The 17,376-nt window shown below is 43.9% G+C and overlaps 1 protein-coding gene across 1 annotated transcript in view; it reads left to right on the forward strand.

Moving 5' to 3' along the window:
- LOC122816268 (sorting nexin-21-like) overlaps positions 1–16,466 on the forward strand; it is a 48,912-nt gene extending 32,446 nt beyond the window's left edge. Inside the window, exon 2 of the mRNA XM_044089005.1 lies at positions 16,161–16,466. Coding sequence (XP_043944940.1) covers positions 16,161–16,466 — 306 coding nt within the window. The remainder of the gene's footprint in view (positions 1–16,160) is intronic.
- The last annotated feature ends 910 nt before the right edge of the window (positions 16,467–17,376 follow it).

Genomic DNA, 17,376 nt, shown 5'->3' on the forward strand with positions numbered 1-17,376 from the left:
ACCTCTCCAAAGCTGACTTGGACAGGATGATGTTGAAATTTATCCACACACAAATCCAGATGGGAATCTTGCCTGCCCCCTCTCCCTCTGGGATGGGGGCATGCAGTCTGCCTTTATTCCGATCACTCCTCTGACGTGACCCCTGTTTCCAGAGTATTCTGGTCCAAGGCACCTCTGCATCAAGGTGTCTGCACCGGTGGTACCTCCTTGTATCTCGATGCCAGACATCACCCTGAGTGGCTCGGCTGCAACTAGTTCAGAGTGGAGTAGCCCATTTGGAGGTTCGGCTCCGGCTCAACCATTTAAATCAGAGGGGACAGGCCCAGTCATGGTTCCCTCTCCAGGGTTCGTTCACCTTTTGCCTTTGACTTGGTGGAGAGGGTCCTCTCTGTTCCATAGAGACCCTAGACTCTCATCCTCAGTCTGTCCTAACTCCCTCTGTATCTTGTCTGGATTCCACCATCCTGGCCCCTCTGGGACAACCTGCTGCTTCTCTGCCCCAGGAGTTCCCCCATGGGGAACAGATGGATGTTTGTGTCCTCCCCAGAGACACCCCCCCCCCTTCAGGAGGTTCCTGAAAGACACGTGCAAAAGGAGGCACTTAGACTCCCCGCCTGAGTCCCTCATGGAGGACACAGATTTGGAGGAATGGGGGAGTCACCCACCCCTGGTGACCCCCGAAGATATCCCCTTTGGAGACGTCATGGAGATCCTTTGTCAGCAGGGGGGGGTGGTCTACCCAGCAACCCAACCTGGGCGAGTTGGTATTCCTGGAGGTATTTGGCGCAGGACTCTCTGTCCTGGGTGTCCTCTCCCCTGGTGGATCTGATTTACATCTCTGGCATGGAAGGAGCCCAACTTAGTGTGCCTTTGGACAGAAAGTTTTGGACCAAAGGATCCCCGGTCGATGCCCTGGTGGTGGCAGCGGCCACCAAGAAGGAGCTTGCGCAGGAGAGTTCCATGGTCCAGCCGCCAGACAGAGTCCAGGACGATAGACCATTTTGGGAAGCGGGTATATGCTTCAACCATATTCTTGGTATGTGCACTGAACTACATCGCGCACTAATTCAGTGAGATATAGTCAAAGATTGCAGAGTCTACCCCATAGTCCATGTTGGCGGCAGATAAGAAGGTTTTCTCCTCTCGAATGGCTACTCTCACTGCCATTGTCAACACCTCTATGTGGCTGCTTTCTCATGCTACCGAGGGTGCCGGTAGAGCTGCCAGGACAGGCGTTGCCATCAGGTGTCACATCTGGCTCTGACTCTGTGCTTTTTCAGAGCCCTTTAAGGCATCATTTACCAACTCCCCATATGACTGTTCCACCCTCTTTGGAAAGTCGGTACGCGACACTCTGGGATTTCTCACCCAGACCTGGTCAGTCTGAAGCTCACAGCTTGGCTGCTCCAGTTCCCATGATAGTCTGGTCTCCTGGCTTATCTTCACTGGTCAAGAAGATAATAGTTACATCTTAAAAATCTTCTACCAAGAAGGTTTATTCCAGCAAGTGGAAGCATTTCTCTATTTGGCCATCTCAGCGTAACCTAGATCCCTTTGCTGCTCCAATTTTGGTGGTCCTAAAATTTTTGGCAAGCCTTTTTCATCAAGGTGCCCATTCTTCTACGGTCAATGTCCAACTGGCAGCTATATCTTACTTTCATATAGGCAACAACCCAGCTTCTGTAGCCTCTTCTAAGCTTTGTAAAGCTGTTTTGAACTGTACCTATTTCTTCGGCCACTAATCAAGGACCCAACCCCTCCTTGGGATTTTACATTGGTTCTGCAAGGTCTTGTCTCTTTCCCTTTCGAACCTGCAGCTTTGGTTGGGTCTACAGTTCTTGTTGTGGAAAATGGCTTTTATGATTGCCATTACATCAGCCAAAAGGGTTTTGGCACCTAAGGTGTTAGTGGTCAAACCTCCTTATATGATCTTTCATAAGGACAGGGTATCCATGCGCACTAACATCTCTTTTTTTCTTCCCAAAGTGGCTTCGTAATCCAACATTAATCAGGTAATTAATCTTCCTGTTTTCTTTCTTAATTTTCAGAGTAAGGGAGAATACAAATTGCACTTGTTGGATGTTCATCGACTTAGGTTTTACTTCATAGGACTAAATCTTTCCGTAAGTCTGACCAACTCCTGTTTCCTATTCTAAGCCCTTTATAGGGAAGCCTGTATCGAAGGTCACCATTGCTTCCTGGATTTCTCAGTGTATTAGTCTGGTGTATTCAGCTAGAGTTTTAACCCTGACAGATCATATTAAGGTGCATTTGACTAGATCTATGACTACTTCAGCTGCCTTCTGGTCCAGAGTTTCATTGGATGACATTTGCTCTGCGTCCACTTGGACATCTTCACATACTTTCATTTCACTCTACAAGTTGGACATTATATCCAGGAACAGGGCATCTTTTAGCTCTGCTGTGCTCCAGAATATCCATCCATGAGGGCCTTCCAGGTGTATGGTAGCTGAGGACTCTGTCCCACAGGTTGAAGAGCAAATGAAGACAACAACTTCGGGTAAAGAAGTTATGTACTCACTGTAACGTTTCGTCTGAATTGTTGCTCTTCATTTGTCTTCAACCATCCCTCCCTCCTTCCCCTCTGCCTTATGTGGGCTGTGTGGTGGTTTGGCTGGAAGGGGTATAGTCCCCACCTTGAAATACGTTTGTGCTCCTCTTCATGTTTCTGGAGACTTGTTGTTATGTTGTAAGTTCTTGGGTCAGGTTGGGATGCTATAGATAGCAGCAAACCCGATCTGAAAGGAGGAGGGAGACTGGGGCATTTTGGGTAGGGGAGGAGCTTGGAGCTCTGATCAGATGCTGGAACGCAGCAAGGTTGGATATGTCTTGGATCAGAGTACCCACAGGTTGAAGACAAATGAAGAGCAACAATGATAGAATGTTATGGTGAGTACATAACTTCCTTTTTCTGTTTAAATCAAGATCTGATTATGTAGTTTTCATTCGTTCCTCAACAAATTGGTTTGGATCTGACCCTCTGATCCGACTCTGCCATCTTCTATGGATTCTAGGATCCAAATCTCGAGCTCCTCCCTTACCCATAATATTCCTTACCACTGCGATACCTCAGATCTCATTTGCCATTCTTCAGGTTCAGACAGGATTGCTATCTTAAGCTCTAGGGGTTTTGGTGTTCTGATCACAGTATATTACATTTTTTTCCCTCTTTTTTTTTTTTTTTTTTTTTTTTTCTTCTTGCATTTCCGTTCACTTATACCAAAGTTCATTTTTTGTAAACTTTTCTTACCATAGTTGGTAGTTTTCTTTCTAATATCCTTACCTCACTTGTAGGGATTCCCTTATTAGCATCGTTGGTATTCCCTTCATTCTTTCTCCCCTTGTATTTAAAAAAAAAAAAAAAATATATATATATATATATATATATATATATATATATATATATATATATATATATATATATATATATATTTTTTTTTATAAAATTTTAGTTATTATTGTGATTGTTGTGTGGCCTTTTTTTCTTCCAGTATGGCCCTGAAGCTCTCTCACGCTCTCCCTCTCTCTCACGCTCGCGCTCTGTCTGGCTCGCGCTCTGTCTGTCTGGCTCGCGCTCTGTCTGTCTGGCTCAAGGCTCTGTCTCGGCTATGCACTGTCTCAAGACTCTCACTCGCGCTGTTGCTCGTTCTCTCTTGCTGTCTCGCTCACACACATGCACTTTTTCATTTGCATTTTTTTCTTTTACTCACTAAACAGCAAAACCACTCTTTAGAGAGTGTAAAATAATGGTGGCCGTTTTTTCAGTCCAAGCTCCATAGCAGCTTGATAAGCCACTGTGAAGTAGCGGACTCATGTTTTTAGAGGGCATTATCTGTAAAATGTTAGTTCTCCAATCAGGGTGCTATCTACAGGTTGCCAGTTCTGTAAAGTTCTTAAAAGATTGTGGCCCTTTTGGAATGGGCTAACAGAATGGGTGATGGAACTGGAATCCATAGAGGAATTCAGAATTGCATGGGATGCACTGAGAACGTAGAATTTTAAGTGCATTTAAAGGGCAGACTAGATAAGCTAATCCTTCCATTAAGCAAACTCATTGCTTCAGTATGCAGGGATTTGAACAGCTGTTGTCATCTTTGGCTGGGTTGCTTTGTTGAGTAGAAGTCCATATGTTAATAATATTGCTACAGAAAATGTTCTCGTCTTGCAGATGGTGCCTGACTGATCATGTTGTATATATGTACCTTGCAGATTCTGCTGTGAGAAAGTACTGTTGTGTAAAATTTTACCATAATGGTAGATGTCCTTGCCTTCTGCTGCAGTATGCCTTACAAATGGGATTCCCTGCTGTGAACCCCTCAAGTCTGGCCAGTTTACAAAAGTCTGCCATTGCTTTAAGGTATGCTGAATGTCACCTGTGCACTCCTTGCGTAAGGTAGGGCATAAAGGTGACATTTGAGCCATACCATTATCGGAACAGATTGCCCCAGTAGGAACAGCACTCCAAGGAAAATTAAGTAGAATCTGCACAGCCAGGAAGGGAAAAGGGGGGTGGGGGGAAGGAGTGAATACTGCAGCGGTGAAGGCAAGGACATCTTCTGTTATGGTAAGACTTTACACAACTGTACTATGTCTTTAGATTCACAGCTGTCGAATTCATTATAAATGGGAGAGTGCAAAAGCTCAAGAAGAAACCTGGGAGGAGGAAGCAGCAGAGCCCTCCTAGAAGTCATGAAGAATGGCAGCTGTAGCTCTGGAAATACCATCCAACTGGTAATGTTTGGTAAAGGTATGCACAGAAGTCTAGGTAGCAGCTTCAAGAATAAAATTAGAGTCTAAGCCTTTGAAGAAAGCACCAGAAGAAGCCACAGCTCTAGTGGAATGAGCCTTTATAGAAGAAGAAAGGCTCTCACCGTGAAAAGTCTAACAAAAGGAAATTAGAAATCCAAGTGGGAATAACTTGCTTGAAACAGCCAAACCTAAAGACCTAGGATGAAAGGAAACAACTGGTCAGACTTTCTGATGGCTTTAGTTTTACCCAAATAAAATCTGAGCTGTCTATGCACATCAAAAGTATGCAGCACCCTCTCACTGTTAGATTGAGGAGAGGGGGGAAAAAAGGCAAAGTAATAGACTGACAACTCATTAACCACTTTGGGCATGAAAGAAGGATTAGTATGCAAGGACAACCCTGTCTTGGTGAAATATCAAGAAAGGTGGACAAGCCATAAGGGCTTGCAACTTGGACACCCGTCTGGCAGAAGTAAGAGCTAACAAAAGAAATGTCTTCCAAGAACAATGTTGCAAGGAAGCTGAAACAGCAGGCTCAAAAGGAGCCTGTGTCAACTTTCCCAGAACAAAATTAAGATCCCAGGGAGGAGGAACAGTCTTCCTGGGAGGTCTAATATTAAGGATGCCTTTAAGAAATTGCTTAGCCTCAAATTTAGAGGGCACCGGTGGAGTTAAAGGCAGAGAAGCGGAAAGAGAGCTGATGAGTGGGCCTTAATATAATAGGCCAAACCAGCACTGAGCAACTCACACAAATAAGAAAGAACCAAAGGAAAATCCACAGAAATTGGGTCCAGGTCATGAGAAAGACAAATAGAAAACCTCTTCCATTTAGATAAGTAGGATTTCCTAGTAGTAGGTTTCCTTGGTCTCTTGCAGGACCCTGCAGCACGTCCTCAGAAAAAAGGTGTCTGCGGATTCAAAACCCTATCACTCTCAGTGAGTTGAAGCATGGACAGGTGGGGATGGATGAGAGACCCCTCATCTTGTGAGAGAATATACACCCTGTGAGGTAACTTGTGGTGATTGCCCCTTGCTGTATGCAGAAGTAGAGGGAACCAGTGCTGTCACAGCCAAAAGGGAGTTACCAACAAGATTTTGTGAGCATCCTGTTGAATCTTGAACAGGACTCTCAGAATGAGAGGAAGGGGAGGGAATGCATAAAGAAACATCCCCTTCAAAGAAAATGAGAGGGCGTCCACCTTCCATACCAGAGGACCTGCGACACTGGCACAAAACAGAGGAAGTTGTCTGTTCACCAGTGGGGGTATTCAAGTAGATCTCTGCCTCCCTTCTGAACAGTGTCCAGAAATACATCCCTGTGAAGCATCCATTTGTGGGATTGAGTGAAGAACCTGCTCAGATTCTGCCACAACGTTACGATCTGAAGGAATGTAAACAGCCTGAGATGTCTCACAGTATTGGATAGCCAGATCCCATACCAGAAGTGCCAGCTGGCAAAAACGGTAGGATATTGTACCCCCCCCCCCCCGTGTGTTGATGTACCACATGACTGTGGTATTGTCTGTGAATACCTTGAGAGGCCCTGCAGAGGAGAGGATGAAAGGCCTGAAGAGCCAGCATAAGAGCCCTCCTCTCCTTGATGTTGATGTGCTCCTTCCTCTGACGAGGCAAACACACTCCCTGAGCCCTCAGGGAGTCCAACGTTGCTCCCCATCCCACATCTGAAACTTCTGTGAACAGATCCTGAGAGGTAAGTGGAAGCTGAAAGGGGAGCCCTGGATGTGGAGACAACTGCTGAACTCACCACAGAAGTTCTTCCCTGTTCCTCTTCTCCCGTGTCTCCGTCTAGAGGATGTGCATGCTGAAGCCACACCGACTTCAGAAACCACTGGAACTTCCTCATGTGGAGTTTGGCCAGAGGAAGCATTGGAATGGTGGAAGCCATGAACCCCAGAGCTCTCAAACTCCCTGACTGAAATGGAGGCCAGGGGAAGAAGAGTTTGAAAGACAGAAGTGAGAGTTAATGCCTTTGGAGGAGGCAGGGATGCCAGCATTGGCATTGTTTGAAACCTGCAACCCAGAAAGACATGATCCTGAGGAGTCGGGGAAGACTTTTGAAGTTTTGTTGTGAACCCCAGGCTCTGAAGAAGAGAAATGGTAAAATGAAGACTTTGCAAAAAGGACCTCTGGAGAAGACGCCTGAATCAGCAGGTCATCCAAATAAGGAAAGATTTGGATCCCTTGAAGCCTGCAAAAGGCAATCACAGGAGCTAGGCATTTGTTGAACACCTTGGGGCAGTAGAAAGGCCTAAGGGCAACGCACAGAACTGAAAATGACAGGAAGCAGCAGAGAGACAAAAATCTCCTGAAAAAAGGATGGATCCGGAATATGGAGATAAGCATCCATGAGGTCCAGAGAGACCAGAAAGGCCTGAGGGAGCAAGAGAGGAAAAAGGGACTGAAGTGACAATATCCGAAAGGAAAGGCACCTTCAGAAAAGTGTTCAGATGGGAGAAGTCTAGAATAGGTCTCAAAGTACTTTCTTTTCTGGGACTAGAAATATTCTTTAATAAAATCCTTTCTCCCTTTGAGAGACCGGCACTTCCTGAATAGTACCCTGAGACGAGGTCCCGAAGAACCTCTGAGGAAAAAAAGCTGTTCATGAGGAGGCTGAGGAATGCCCATAAAAAGGAGGGAGGGAAATCCAGACCATGATGTACCCTTGACGAATGATTGACAGAACCCAAGAATCCTGGGTGAGACTGAGCCAAATAGGAAGAGAAAAAGAAAGGAGAAGAGAATGAGGAATGTGGCTGGGAGTGGGTGGATAGTCCGACAGTACCTGGTTTGGCAAAAAGGGAAGGCTTAAGTATCCTTACAGTCTGAGTGGCCTTAGCAGGAGAAGTCAGTTTACTACCTTTTTTACATTTGGAAGGAGGGCGAGACTGCCTACAAACAAAGGCTAGCTTTGAAGAGTAGTTCCACTGAAATTTAAGCACAGTAAAGCCTTCCCCTTGTCCTGAAGAGACTTGAGTAAAGCAGCAGCCGCTTCACCAAACAAGCTTATTATCCAGAGTGGCATCCAGCAACTTAGCCTTAATATCAGGCAAAGGTTGAAGCCGAAGCCATGAATGTCTCCTCAGACCTGAATCAGAAGCAGCAGCCCTTGAAGAGGCATCTGCTGCACATACCTACATTTGATAGAATGACGAGCTACTTGAGAGGAAGTCCCAGGCAGGGAAAGAGCAAAAGATTTACCTTCTGAGTCTAGAAGATCAGAAAGAACCTGACAAGCCTGAGAAAGAAGAGCAAAGACATACCTAGAGATATGGGTCTGATAATTAATACCCCTAAATGCTAGAGTAGATGAAGTATAAATCGTCTTACCCAGCCTATCCATGGTCCTACTGTCCTTGTCAGAAGGCAGTAACTTGGACAAAGGAAGCAATTGAGATGGCTTTTCAGAGGTTGCAGACACCACAGAGGGGTCAGTAGCAGGAGATTTAAACAAAAAGGAACAATCCTCGGGCATCCGATGCCTATCAGACTTTTGGGGAGCAGGGGGCAGGGAATCTGGCGTTTTAGAAGCAGTGGAAAAAACATCCAGTAAAGTGACCAAGGCATGAGGAATGGATGCAGGTTTAGGAGATTCCATCTGCAGTAACTCATAGTACCTTTTATGTATATCCGAAACCTGTGCATACACCACTTAACTTCACCATCCTAGAGATGGTGTCCCCAAAGGAAATTTCCTCCAGAACTATCTAGAGTATGAGAAATCCTCCTTCTCAGACCCGTAATCTAAAGGAGAAGGAATCTGGGTACCATAAGTAAGGGAATCCTCCTCAGAATCCTGCTCAGAAGAATGCAGTTCTCTTGGCCTTTTAGGGGATGAGGTGGACCAAGGAGGAGCAGGAACTGAACCTCCTTGAGGCCGCAGTGATAGTAAAGCATTAAAAAAAACCCTGAGTAAAGGCCTGCCACTCAATCTGTGGATCTCTAGGAGCAGAAGAAACGTGGTTAGTTTTCTGTTCTAAGGGGCAGCTGTTCTAGAAACCTGAGAATGACCAGACTCAGGATGGTGTTCCACAACTGTAGTAGGAACCTCTTCCCTAAAGAGAAACCACGGAACTCCACAAGACCCCTTGGAAACGGTCAACCGTGGTTCCCTCTGAATGCCCAAAATGGACGCCTGCAAAGCCTTGGACATGCTGCTCACCAGGTCCTCACTGGCCTCCAACTCCGATGCGGTAGAAGAATCTGACAAAATAAACTGGTGGGCCTCCCGGTGCCTGACCTCAGGAGAAACTCCTGGCAGAGGCTCGACAGCAGAAGATTCCAGTCTTACCTTATGCACCTTCTTCCCAGACTGCTGACACTCTGGGTAGGAAGTTCCATCCCAGGTATCTGCAGCAAGAATCTTAAGTCGCTGGTTCTCAAGGTACAAGGAAAGGGAAGAAAGCCTACTACAAGAGTTTTGGGTACACATGCCTGACAAATTGAACAAGACGTATGGTCATGAGCAGCACCAAGGCAAAAAAGACACTTATCGTGGTGGTCTTTATGGGGAATCAGTCTCCCACACTGACATTTACCCTGCCTGGATGACATTAATGCCAAACAGCTCAAAACAGAATAACCAAAACCCCAACTGGGTACTTATCTGCACCTATGAGGACTCCAGCAAACTGGAGTAAGCACAGAAAAGCCAACAAACAGAAAAATGTTTAAAAAAAAAAAAAAAAAAAAAAAAACTGCATGCATGCAACAGACCAGCAGTTCAAGCAGCGTTTGGACTGGCGTCAAAGAAGTTCCGAATATGGTACGCCTGAACGTCGCCTTTATGCTCTACCTTCCACAAGGAGTGTGCAGGTAACGTTCAGCGTACCTTAAAGCAACGGTATACTTTTGTAGACTGGCCGGATGGAGGGCTTCAAGGCAGGGAATCCCATTCGTAAGGAATACTGCAGCAGTGAATGTAAGGATATCATGCAGCTAGTGTGTGTGTGTATGGTCTGAGATGTAGTTTATTTTGATCTGATTTCAAAAGACCCTCTTTGATGGGTTCTCTCCTTCTTAAGTTTGTCCTTTCCACCAGTCTGAATTTTTTTTCAGAAGTTTTCAGTGTTGTGGGATGTAAGTACATCAGTGATTACGCTGCAGCTTGTCTTGTTTATGTAGTGTTTCTCATTCACCTACTGATTTCCCCCAATTTTGGTACTTGCAGAGTTCAGAGTGCAGTCCTTGCTGTTGAAAGTGAAAAGTCTGCATTTCGTTTCTTCTGACTTATGTGTGTCAGTTGAAACTCGGACTGTTTTTGTAATGGAATGTCATGATGTGTGCTGTGGTTTGATTAGTCCTTTTTGCAAATTATTATTCAACATATTTTTTTCCAAAGTTTTCATGCTGTGGGTTGGAAGCACACACGGACTGTGTACACTGTGATGTAATATATTGATCACTCCAGTTTGATCCTCCATTTCTGCCATTTCTTTTTTGTTTTGTAAGGTTTGGATTTCAGTCCTTTTTGCCCATGAAAGTTTCTGTGCTTGCATGTCATTTTTTTCAGAGCTCTTTGAGGCAGCTAATACTCAAATCCTGTACCAGATGGGAATCTAATACTGTCAGGTTATTCTTGTAGTCTAATGATTGTCAGAATTTCACCTTACTGAATTTAGTTCAGAGGACTATTTGTGGTCTAACCTTAGGCCTTGCTGTCCTAGAAAGTCTGTTCTGTACAGCGTTCTGATCCTAGCAGGGCAAGGGCTTACCACAGCTAGCAGGGGCTTGAGCTTGTTCTAGTCCCATGTACCTGAAAACTGGGAGTTGAGGCCCCATGCTGTTGCCTTGAGGGGGAGTACTCCAGGATGCTTTTGCTATCCGTCCCTGGACTGCTTTATTCAGTTCTGGGGCTATCCAGCCTAATAGCAGGAAGCAGCCCTTCAAGTCATCTGACCATGGATCTGTGCCATTCTTGGAAGAGCCATCTGCTGCTAGGGTACTGGGGCCCCCAGGCCCTAAAAGGCTAGAGGCCCTGGTTGAGGAGGCACTATCTTGTGGACCCTTGCCAGACAAAATCTGGGTGTGCATTACTGACTAATAGAAAAAGGCTTATGGGGTGATGGTTTCCAGGATCCGTTGAGGCACCACCTTTGTGGAGAGGGACCAGTGTTGCTGTACACCACTGTTTGGGTACATATCCTGTAGTAAGGCTGAGATTGAACAGTAGTTTTATGTTTGGGTTTAGCTCTTCTTGGAGTTCATGTAGGTCGCAGCCCGGGACACCGTCTGGTCCCATTGATGCTGTGTTTTTTTGCTTTGGAGAGGGCGGCTCTTACCTGAGCATCTGAGATGTCAGGGGGGCAGCACTCTGCTGGGATAGATATTTGCCCTTTTGGTGGGGAGGGGGGGAAGAAGTTTGCGCTGAACCTGTCAGCTAGGATGTTGGTAATGTCTGTGGGTTCTTTGTATTTTTTGTCATTCTGGACTAATTCTGAGCATATCTGGGAATTCCCACCCAGGTTCCTAACATAACTAAAGAAAGCCTTGTGATTATCCTTAGTGTCCTGTGCAATTTTTCTCTTGAAGCTGGCCTTAGACGAATTTATGAGTGCCCGTAGTTTTTTGCTAATACTGATCAGAGATGTCTTCCCTTGCTCTATCATGTAGTAGCTTCCTCCTTCTGTTGTATAGTTTGTTTATGGCTGGGGTCTACCAGACAGGACGCTTGCCTTTGGAGGATTGGGTCTTGGTTTTATTTGGGATTGCATGATCCATGCATTCCTGAAGGTGTTCATAGAATGCGTTTATAAAGGATTCTGCGGTCTGGGCTGTATTTTCCAAAGACCCGGGGGCTTTGAAGGATTCCACCTTGGTTTTGAGGAGTGTGAAATTTGCTTTAGAGAAGTTTTTCACTCTGGTTTTCTGGGCAGGGGGTGGGGTCGGGATGTGAATATCCAGTGAGATTAGTTTATGGTCTGATCTTACCAGTGAGGGATACACTTCTGGTCTGGAGCATAGAGCCCCCATGTTGGTGATGATCAGGTCCAGTATGTTTTCCCCTCTTGTGGAAGTGGTAACAAGTTGTTCCATAGCATTTGAGTTTATAAATTCTTGGAACCTTTGGGCTAGGGTGTTGGAGCTAGAGTAATGCTCCCAGTCTATGTTTGGGTAGTTGAAGTTGCCCAATATAATGGTGTTTGGAGAGACCTTAATATTTTCCAGTGTTCTCAGGAAGGCCGAGTGGGGTTGCTGGGTTTGGGAGGGTGGTCTGTAGCAGGCTATAAACTGGAAGGCAGTTTCTACCCACTGTTAGTTGTACATGGATAGTGTCTGATGCTTCGTGCTGTGCCACCAACCTGAAGGTGTGGGTATCTTTGACGAATGTTGATACTCCCCCTCCTTTTGTGGTTTGATCCAAGTTTTGGGGCCGAAAAGCATGGTATGAGGTATAACCTGGTAGTGCTGGGGTGCTCTCAGGAGCCTTGAACCAGGTTTCTCTTACTGCACAAATATCGATGTTCTCCATGCTAAGAAGAGTTTCGTGTGCGTGCATCTTGAGGTTTAGACTTCTGGCGTTGGGTAGCATTACTCTTAGTTTCTTATCTCTTGTGATACCTATGGAGGTGGGTTTGTCTTTTGAGCCTCCTATGGAGGTGGGTTTGTCTTTTGAGCCTTGCCTAAAAAAGGCACTGTGGGGGTGGCAAGAGCCTTTGCCAATATCCAAAAGCCCAGGGGTGACAGGTGCAAGCCGTCCCTAGGGAAGCATCGTGGCTTGTCAAGCATGTCATCCCAGGCTGACGGGCATTGGATCCCCTTTGAATGACACCAATACTTAAGCCAATTGTTGAAATTGATCATCTTGTCTTCATATTGTGGCATCATTCTTGGTGAGGGTAAGATGCTACTCAAGGTCAGGGTCATACTGGCCTTGGGCTACATGCTCAGAGAGCTCCTCTATGTCTCTCTTCATGTAGTCTAGGGAGGTACGTCTCTGGTCATTCACACCAGCATGGACAATGACTGAGTCATATTTGTACTTTCCTTGGAGTGACCTGAGTGCTTGTGTTATGTGGTGGATCCTAGCGCCTGACAGGCAGCTCACCGTGACCTTCTTGTTCAGCCTGGTGAGCGGGACGTCAGTGTGCCTGACAATAGTCCCCTATTACAAGTGTATCAGGTGTGTTGTTTAGCCGTAAGGGCTGTGACTGTTTGGCACACTGGCTTTGTGAGCTATGTGTTGCACATGTTTTGTCTTGGGGTAGCGGTTGCTTGGGTGTCTGCTTTGGAGGTCTCTGCTGCTTAGGCAGATTTGTATTTAGAGCCTCCGTGTGTGTTTGTGTTTAGTTTGCTGTCGTGGTAGGTCTATGTGAGACTGGAATTGTAGTGAGTGTGGTTTCCTTCTCCTCCTGACTGGTTACGCCAGTACTGAGTTGAGAGCTTAGCCTCCAGTTTGGCTATATGGTTGCATCTCTCACATGTGTTGGAATTTGTTGGGAGGAGGAGAGGGTTGTCTGTGTACATGAGGCAGTTGTAACATTGCCTCAAGATTCCCAGATTCACCAGCTGGACCGGAGAGGAGATTGACAACTGACCTTTGGACATGCTAGAATAGTATTGGGAATTCCTTTATAATTGAAAAAAAGGGCCAATGGGGAACAAGGTACTCAAGGGGAGTTTGTGAGGGTGTAGTGCTTTTAATTTTTTAGTGCTGACTTATTATAATTACTTTAGTGAGCAAGTGCCAGGCTTTAGAGTAGGAATAGGGTGTTTTATTATGAGAACTAGATCAGTTCTAAGGGAAAAAGTGAAGAGCAGACTTTGTGGAGCCGAGAATTATTTAAACCCAATTAAGCGGAGCTGCCCGATGCTGCGCTATGCGCAAAATTGTGCAAAGCCACGCCAAAGCGGCCTTTATACAGGGGGACTTGAAAGAGCTAGAAATTGGCCCAAAACGGCCAATAGACTACCAGATTCTTGTGCTGGGAACTCTCCTCCAGGGATAGATAGGCTGCTCTAAGCTCCCCACTGCCACTGGTGAACAAAGAAGCCTCTTTATCCAAGAAAGGAAATGGGCAACACAGGAACTTTCCAAAAGTCCAGAATACAGCAAAGCCTGTATTTGGACTACTCTAGGTCAGGAAAGATGGGAAACGAGGATAATTTTTTTTTTGCAACAAACGGCAGGAAAATGCAATGAATATGTAACACAGGCTAGCACACTTGAGTGTGTAGCCTCAACAGGTAAATGCAACAAACAGGGCAAACTTTAAATTACAAGCGCAAAAGCACGCTTTAAAGCAGGGGGTTATAAAGAGATAGGAAATGGCCCAAAACGGCCAATAAGCTACAAGTCACTAGGCTGGAACCACTCCTCAAGGGACAGATAGGCTGCTCAGAGCTCCCCTTTCTCACTGGTTAACAAAGAAGCTTCCTCCTATCCAAATAAGGACACAGCCCAGAGATCAGCAATACCTGAAGACTGGACTATTCTAGTTCAGTAAAGGCAGGAAGAAACAAGGATATATATATATATATATATATATATATATATATATATATATATATATATATATATTTTTTTTTTTTTTTTTTTTTTTTTACAAAGTAGCAGAAATTAGGTACAGAAACGCAGTAAATGCTTTAATTCGGCTAGCGCACTTTAGTGTGTAGCCTACCAGTTAAACTAAGCAAAAACAAACTTTAAAAGTGCAAAAAAACTCAGAAATACAGGCAGGAATGCGATAAAACAACTTTGCAGAGCTTATTTAGTTAAAGAAACAGAGAAGTCTATATATATATATATATATATATATATATATATATATATATATATATATATATATATATATAGACAGAAAATCAGCTAAAACACACAAACTTCAGATGCAGTGCAACCTGATGATGAACAAGATTAAGTGCAGAGCACTTGAGTTGTAGCAATATTAAGGCAATTAGTTATAATAAATGCTCTGAAATATACTCTATATTTCTAAAATGTTTGAGAAGCACAGTCGGACACAAGTCGAACACAAGGAGATTCAGGCAAAAAAAAAACATTTTTTTTTTTGAAGGGAAAACTGAGAAACAGAAGGCCTTATCCAATGTTCTCTCTGTATTAGGTAGAATGAGCTAATGACACTAGACTGGGAGGAGTGTCACAGATCAGATTTACAGTAGGGGCAGGCAACTGCAAAGCCACCAAGAATAACAGCAAGACACCAACTGGGAAGGGGGGGGGGGGGACAAAAACAATAGCCTACAGACAGTAAGCACTAGAGAAGGCCACAAATGAAAGTTTTTAAACCAATAAAGATTTGTAAAGATACAGAATGCTTTTAACTGCAAACAAATCAGTTACTTGTGCAGATTAGTTAATAGCAATAAAATACACTCAGACTAAAAAGCAGGCAATAAAAGTGCTATATATTAATTGTTAGAAACAATAATCTGTTTAAATAATCGAAAAAAAAACGGGATACTTGTATATCTCAGCTAACAGTTGTGGTGGTAACTACTTATTAGTCAGCCATTTTATCCAAACATTGTGTTTTGGTTGAGACTGACAGAAATTCAGCAGTCACCCCCCCCCCCCCCCCAAATGGTCATCCTAGGGAGAGGAGTGGTTATCCCTCAAGTTGTCATCCTCTGAGTTGGTTGATACAGCCTTTCACAGAAAAGTCTTCTCATTTTGATATGGTTTTGATAATTTTGACAATCTAAAAAAAATTCCTGCACACACTGGATCCTGTTAGATGCCATAGAAGGCAGGTCATGGCATCATCTCCCTTGAAACTGTTGCAGTAAAATACATTTAAAACTTCAGCACACCACCTTCCTGTATGATGCAGATTTGGATTAATGTCTGTCTTCGTCTGTACCTTGGCAATGTCAAATAAAATATCCTTATTTTCCAGAACTGGTGCAAGTTTTTAAAGTAAATTCAAGGTTAGAGTAGCACTTTTCAACAGTCATTCACTCATTTTATGATATCCATTTATGCTTGTTATGGTCACGGGAGCCAGTGCCTTTTTCAGCTTTCTTTCAGCATAACACAGACGAGACGTTTTTGCTTCCACATACACAAACCCCCCCCCCCATAAGTAGTTTTGTGGGATCATTAATTCACCTACCTGCTAGTCTTTGGGATGTGGACTAGAATAATACACATGCAGACACAAAGGACGCAGGCTGTCTCCTCACAAAAGCCTCTCCAGCTGGGAACTGAACTGGGAAACTAAGTACTGTGCTCTACTTTGCTAAACATTCTTTATGTAGCTATTAAATGTATTTAAAATTGACACAGCCATACTTAAGAACTTGTACTTTTAATATATCTGCACTTTTTTATATAAACGTAATGCATTCACCATCGAGAAAATGCTCTTTAGTTGCTATTATTTACCATATTGAGCTTTGTTTTATGACAGGACCTGGCTAATAGCATGGCCTCCAAGATCTTACACCGGATCCGGCGTACAATTGTGAAAGAGGGAAATGAAGAAGGGACGCAGCAGGAAAAGACTGAAGAATTTCCTGAAATCTCAGAATTGGTTGATGACATGGAAGGCCTGTCTACTCACTTGAGTGGAAAATTGAGTTTTGGGAGTGATCCACTTTATTCAAATATTGAAGAAATGTGTCCTGAAGAGGAAGACATGGTATTCGTTGAACATGAAGATGATTATGATGACGAAAGTCTGAATGAGCCCCGTAATGAAGGTAATTCAGGATGATTCAGCTTAACAAAAGTAGACAAAATACTATGTTTAAATCGCTATTCACTAAATTGTTTCATTACCTGGCTAAACTTATTTTATTTCATTGGTTGGTTAGTTTTTATTTTTATTCATTACTAGTTTAGTCTTAACGTTAAATGTAATTCATTCAGGGTCTGGTATCCTACAAAAACCTTGTAGTAGTACTACTGACATTTTGTCAGTCGCCCTTGGCTATTCGAATGAACTCTGGGGACAATTCCTACCTATATTTTTAATGAGATGTGCTAGGCAGCCAACATGGTCATTGCCTCTTGCTGTAAGATAGTAGGAAGGATGTGAGGTAGGTTGTATCTCATAGGTGAAACGCTTTTGATTCAGTGATGTATGTAATCTTAAGAAGATTTAGTAACACCAGTAGAATTGCAGACATGTTTTGAGAGTTCTTGATAAACCAAAGGTAAGTGGTGTGATTTTTCTGATAAGTTTCTAAAAGTTGTAAAACTTTATAGAGCAGTGTTTCAGATGGTCGTCTGATGACTATGCAATGCTGCTCACACTGATAAAACCAAACTTTTGGGGTTACAGTGCATCTCAGGATATGTATTTGTTTAGATAGACATTTATCCATACTTAACAGTGAAAAAAATTATGCAGGCAGTGGTTGAGCATCACTTGAAAGTACAGCATTCCCAGGTAAAAGAAACCATTACCTGAATAGTTTAATAAAAAGTAGTTAAATTATTTTTGTTTTAGACAATGTTCTCCAGTAGGGTATTAATGTACAAGTAATGCCTACTGAGAAGAACGAGTCTGCGTCTTCCCGGCTGCTTATCAAGCCGTTGTGGAGCTCAGACTGAGGAAGCGGAACGGCCGTCATTATTTTATGCTTGCTAAGCAGCGTTTTTGCTGTTTAGCGATTGTAAAA

This window comes from Protopterus annectens, chromosome 12.part0 (genome assembly GCF_019279795.1).
Source record: "Protopterus annectens isolate FY-2018-M chromosome 12.part0, PAN1.0, whole genome shotgun sequence".
NCBI lineage: Eukaryota > Metazoa > Chordata > Ceratodontiformes > Protopteridae > Protopterus > Protopterus annectens.